Here is a 5990-nt window from a genome sequence, read left to right as displayed (position 1 = left end):
CATTGCAATTAACGAGTACAAGGAGATTGGCAACCCTCTTGCCCGTGTTGGGTGTAAGTATTTTTTTGTGTGTGTGTGTGCATGTCCAGTTGACGTTTGTTTGCGTGAGTCTCCTACTGCTTAGATAAACCTCGGTTCTTAACTGAGGGAAATACTATCTGCTACTATACTACATCACCCTTCCTCTTCGGGGAAATCCTAACGCCTATCACAAGTAGCAGTGTCGCACAATGTCCAACTGCTACCCACCAGTGGTTGTTCTTGGAGCTGCCTCACTCTCACTGACCTTTGCGTCGGCTTCACGGTTTCCACGCACTCCTCCATTTCGTCCAGCAACAACGACAATTTCGCACATGTGGCCATGCTCGTGCCCGAACAACAACCTGCACGACCAGCTCTACGACAAGGGTGTCGGGGTAACGACGATGGAGAGAGAGAGAGAGAGAGAGAGAGAGAGAGAGAGAGAGAGAGAGAGAGAGAGAGGTGAGTGGGATGGCGTTCTCCATTGAGATTGGCTCAAGATGTCCCAAGTGGTCGTGCTGAAGGAGAGGGATGTCGTCCTCCATGCCGACTGGCTCGGGTTCTCCCGGCGACCGCCAAACCTCTCAGTGAGACTGCCCTGCAGCTCATGGTCACATGGTGGTAGGCCTGCAGGTTGCAGCACACACTGCCAATGGAAGCGTATAGTTCAGTTTTGAGGAAGTAAATACATATAAATAGCTCATTTGAAAAATGCATCATAGATGCTGGTCATGCAAGCTTAGGGTCTGTAATGAACGAACTTACATGATTTTGAAACAAAAACTGCAATTTTAAAGTTATAGGACTAAACTGACACACTTCAGATAGTTAGTTTTAGAATGTAAAACTACAATTTCAAAGTTATAGGACCAAACTTACATACTTTTAATAGTTTTATATTTTTAGGACTGCATAAAGCGGTACGATTACCCCAAACACACACTTTTACAAATCCTGAACGCCAAATGCTCGACAGAAATCCTGAGCGAAGCCAATGCCGCCTCCCCGCCTGAGCGCTCGCGTCGAGGAGGAGAACCTACTCGTGCGCCTGGCGGCTCGGTGCGCGTCCGGGCGCCAGCTCGATCAGCTCCACGCCCGCGCCGTGCTCCTCGGCCACACCCGCAACAGTTTCGTCGCCGCCAAGCTCGTCCGCGCCTTCGCCGACCTCGGCCACCTCGGTCGCGCGCGCGCGGTGGCCACGGCGCTCGGCCCCGCCGCCAACGCCTTCGTGTGGACAGCGCTGGTGCGAGCGCACTCCCAGTCGGATGCCGCCGCGCACGATGCCGTGGCGCTCTACGCCCAGATGCATCACGGTTGCCCGGGGATCAAGCCGCTCACCTTCACCGTTTCCTCCGTGCTGAAGGCGGCGGCTCGCCGCAAGATGCTGCAGGAAGGCGAGCAAGTTCACGTGAACGTGTTCAAGAATGGATTCCAAACCGACGAACGCATCGCGACGACGTTGGTGGATTTCTATGCGAAGTGCAGCAGGCTGGATGACGCCCGCAGGGTGTTCGACAGATTGTCCGTTAAGGATGCTCAGCTGTATAACACTATGATTGCTGCAAATATGGAGGTAGGTGAGGTGGAGCGTGCAGAGGAGCTCTTCGAGGCGATGCCGGAGAGGAACGCATACACACTTGTGGAGATGGTTTGTGGGTACTCCGCACGTGGTGATATGGACTCTGCAAAGCGTCTCTTTGAAATAGCAGTGGCAAAGGGAGCAGAAAACACGGTTGTGTGTACAGCCATGATATCTGGCTATGCGAAAACTGGCAATGCCGATGATGCTAGGGCCGTCTTTGATGGAATGAGAGTGCGGGATGCTGCAACCTGGAATGTGATGATTGGAGTGTATTCAGGTGCTGGTCGGGCTGTAGAGGCTGTCGATCTCTTCAAGATTATGCTGGAGATTAGAGCAAGGCCAAAGGTGGAGCCAAACCACACTACAATCTCTATTGTTGCAGCTGCATGTGCGCAGTGTGGGTTACCGACTCAGGCTAGTTGGATACAGGATTATGTGGATCGTCATACGATGTTGTTGAACAACCATACTGTAGCTGCCCTCATTGATATGCATTCAAAGTGTGGTAATATAGAAAGGGCACTTGACTTGTTCTGCAGCTGGAGGCAAAGAGATCTTATCTGTTATAGTTCTATGATCTCTGCATTGGGCATGCATGGCCGTGGAAAAGATGCAATTGCCGTTTTTAACGAGTTGTGTGACAATGGCTTCGACCCCGATGAAATCTGTTTTGTGTCAGTCCTCAATGCTTGCAGTCATACAGGTCTGATTGATGAGGGACGCCGATACTTCAAGACGATGAAGGATGACTACAACATTATTCCTACTGTAGAACATTACCTGTGCGTGGTGGACTTGCTTGGTCGTGCGGGATGCATTGATGAAGCTTACCAAATGATCACACATGAGATGCCAAAGGACATTGAATCACATGCTGGAATTTGGGGCCCTCTGTTAAGCGCATGTAGGACTTACTCAAATGTGGAGATTGGGGAGGTGGCAGCAAGTCACCTATTCAAGTTGGAACCAAATAACGTGGGGAATTATGTCCTGCTTTCAAATATATACGCAAATGCAAAGAAGTGGGACGGAGTCCAAAAGGTTCGAGCCCTCCTGAGGAGACAAGGAATGAAGAAGCCGCCTGGGTGGAGCCAAGTTGATGCTGAAGGCAGTCTTAGAGAGTTTATCACCGGTGAGCTTGACAGTGTTCTAGAGGCGGTCTTGGAGATACTGAATTGGGAGCTCAAGGATCATGGTTACACGCCAATCATAGAAGATGAATGAAGAATTGAAGATACTCATTTCTCAAGTGTGTGTTGTTCTCAAGGTTGGTTGTTTCTTTCATCAAAGTCAGCAAATCTGCATACGGGAAATTTTAAAATTCTGGACTGAAGAGTGGAGCTCCGCACCTCATAATGGAGGCATCGCCATGTTGGTGCCGTAGCCCATGGTGCATGAACAAAGAATAGATATGCTGCCCAAATTCCTTTTTTGGCGATCCAAGTATAAAGCAGGTGGCTGCCAAATTTAAATTTTACAACATTTATGAGCTGCCGACAATTCCAAGATCGACTTGTCTGCAGTCTAGCCAGTCACAAGGAATCACGCGGTCTTCAGATATAGACTTAAGCACATTTGGTAGTCCAAAGCCCAAAATGCAACTGTTCATAGAATTGCTACACCGTAAGGGTTGGAGCTTTCAAATTCGGAAGTAGAACTATAAAAGGTCTTATGAGCACATATTCTCATGGCATCATATGATATACTCTTAGAAGCCATGTGGTGGTTATTGCTAGACATGTGTAGTGCAAGTGTAAAAAGGAATGTCAAATAAGAGCTAGTGCATGACCTTTTTCGGTGCGATATGAGGCTTTCCTTCTCTGTTGTATGCACGTTTGCTCTTGGTCCTTGCTCATTACCACAGTCAGCTGTGTGAGAGCTACGAGTGTGATGCTTTGGCATAATCTCTGAAAGCGGTAACAGATTTGGAACTTTGATCTCTAGTGATCTTATCCAAATCTTCTGTTTTGTTTTGTTTTTTGAAACGGAAAAATCTTCTGGTTTTACTTTCAAGGATACTAGCTAGTGGATTTCTGTGTTTTCCTCTCTTTAGTGCTACCAACGAACACATGGCAGTGTGTTTCGCATTCACCATATAAAGTAAATCTGACTTGATTTGTGTGTACATTTTATTGCTGGATACGCGGAGTGTATACAAAGGAATGTCAATAAGAGCTGGTGCATGACCTTTTCCGCGTGCACGCGGTATGAGGCTTTCCTTTTCTGCTGTATGCATGTTTGCTCTAGGTTCTTGCTCATTACGACAGTCAACTGTATGAGAGCTACCAGACTGAAGCTTAGGCAGAATCTCCGAAAGCATCAACAGATATGGAACATTGATGTCTAATGCTCTTATCCAAATCTTCCCTACTTACTTTCAAAGATACTAGCTAGTGGATTTTTTGTGTTTTCCTCTCTTTAGTGCTATCAATGAACACATGGCGGTGTGTTTTCCTTTCGCCACATAAAAAACAAATCTGACTTAATTTTTGTATTCCTTTCTTTCTTATGCCAAAACATTTTATAAAACAGTAATGAAAATCATGTACTTGCACTCGCCATATTATTTGCTGTAGTTTAACAGAAGTCATGTCTTACAGGGTGCTGTAAAGAAATGGTGAAGCATATATTCAGTATCACATTTCAGATCGCTGGCGCCGCGTAGCATCCCTTGGTGTTGCCCAAAAGTCCAAACTCCCAAAGTAAAAAAGACTCCAGGTTGTTGCAACTGGGAAAAGAAGATGAGAAAGAATATAGCCACCTCTGACAGTGATTGCAAGAAAGATGACCCAGCTGGTTTGGGGATACCTATTTTGCATCCTCTGTGGCCTATATAAACCCAGGTATTTGCATGGTCTCCTCTTAACACAAGAAGCATGGCATGTAGAGGAAGTGGAAGAGGGCTCTTCAAGGACTTTCCTCTCCTTCTCCCTCAAAGGCCTCCGACGGAGGGCTTTGAGTGAGATGAAGAGGGCGCTCCTTGCTGTCGAAATTCATGCCGTTTGTCCAGTAGATTTCTAATGCCGCTGTACATCGCAAGGCCCGGCTTTGTCGCTCTGCGGAGTATCGGCTCCGCTGCAGTCAATACTCTTCTACTGGCTAGCCATGCTGAAGATGCTGAGTGAACTATTTCAGAATTTCCTTCGAAATGTGAAAACAACAATAGGTGATAACCCTTCGGAACACCCAGAGTATGGGCTCTACTGACGGTAAGCTGTTACCACCATCTTTGCTGGGTAGTAGAGTTGTGGGGTCGGCTCTATGTAGCAGTGTATAAATACATGCGTTGTGTAAATTTGTTTGAATCAGAGTCTATGAAATCCATTATCCATGCGTTTATCTCCAAGTTGCAGGGGTGTATCAGGAGAGCGCATCTGCGTGGATGCGTGTGTATGCACCTTCTTTGTACTCTGATTGGCAAAAAGATGGATAACTGCATTTTCTTTTCCGACAACGGAGATTTTAGTCCCTCCGTCTCATAATATAAGAGCATTTTTTACATTAGTGTAGTGTCAAAAACGCACTAGTGTTAAAAACGCTCTTACGTGCTAGTGTCAAAAGCGCTCTTATATTATGGAAGAAGGTCACTAGTGTCAAAAATACTCTTATATCATGGGACGGAGGGAGTAGCTTGCAAATAGAGATACAATAGAACATCCACATCTTAGTTGGCTTTTGTCTTGCATATCTAGCTAATGCACGCCCAACCACATTTGCTTTTCAGGCAAAGTTTGCATAAGCTTGGATTGTTATTACTTTATTAGTACTGGAGTGGTTATATATGCTGTCCACTAGAGGTTAAACCTAGAGGTAGGCAATGGGCACGCGTACCCCTTGGTGGTTATGCTCTAGCGACTCACGCGGCTAGGGTTGCTCGCCTCCTGCCGCCGCCGCTGATGAAGCCATGTACTTAGGGTAGGGTCATGGACCTGTCCAAGATACCCTCCCCAAGCACATGTCTACAAGAAACCACCTTTCAGTCGACCTGGAAGGGTTCCACTTGACGGACTCGAAGACACTCGACTATGAAGCCAACCACTCGACTGCCAGGAGACCTAAAGTCACTCTGCACGCAAACGGTCTGTCATTAAGTAGCTTTTATGGTCATCATAGCACTTTATGTTTGGCGTTACCAGTAACGTCCGATCTTAATGTACCTTAAACCCTGCATAACTAAGGGCCGGAGGGGTCTGGCGGACTCTATATAAGCCACCCCCCTCCTCAGTGTAAAGGGTTCGCACCCCTGTAACTCATATACACATAATCCAGTCGACCGCCTCCGGGCTCCGAGACGTAGGGCTGCTACTTCCTCCGAGAAGGGCCTGAACTCGTAAACCTCTTGCGTGTACAACTACTCCATAGCTAGGATCTTGCCTCTCCATTCCTA

At 47.1% G+C, this 5990-nt stretch overlaps 1 protein-coding gene across 1 annotated transcript; it reads left to right on the top strand.

Annotated features, from left to right (window-relative positions):
- The first annotated feature begins 960 nt into the window (after positions 1-960).
- Positions 961-5052, top strand: LOC119341920 (putative pentatricopeptide repeat-containing protein At5g37570). The gene is made up of 2 exons (XM_037613768.1): positions 961-2870; positions 4204-5052. The coding sequence occupies exon 1, from the start codon at positions 1016-1018 to the stop codon at positions 2825-2827; it is 1812 nt and encodes a 603-aa protein (XP_037469665.1). The 5' UTR covers positions 961-1015; the 3' UTR covers positions 2828-2870; positions 4204-5052.
- The last annotated feature ends 938 nt before the right edge of the window (positions 5053-5990 follow it).

This window comes from Triticum dicoccoides, chromosome 7B (genome assembly GCF_002162155.2).
Source record: "Triticum dicoccoides isolate Atlit2015 ecotype Zavitan chromosome 7B, WEW_v2.0, whole genome shotgun sequence".
Taxonomy (NCBI): domain Eukaryota; kingdom Viridiplantae; phylum Streptophyta; class Magnoliopsida; order Poales; family Poaceae; genus Triticum; species Triticum dicoccoides.
The sequence above is the reverse complement of the archived record's forward strand: the minus strand, read 5'-3'. Positions and strand labels throughout refer to the sequence as shown.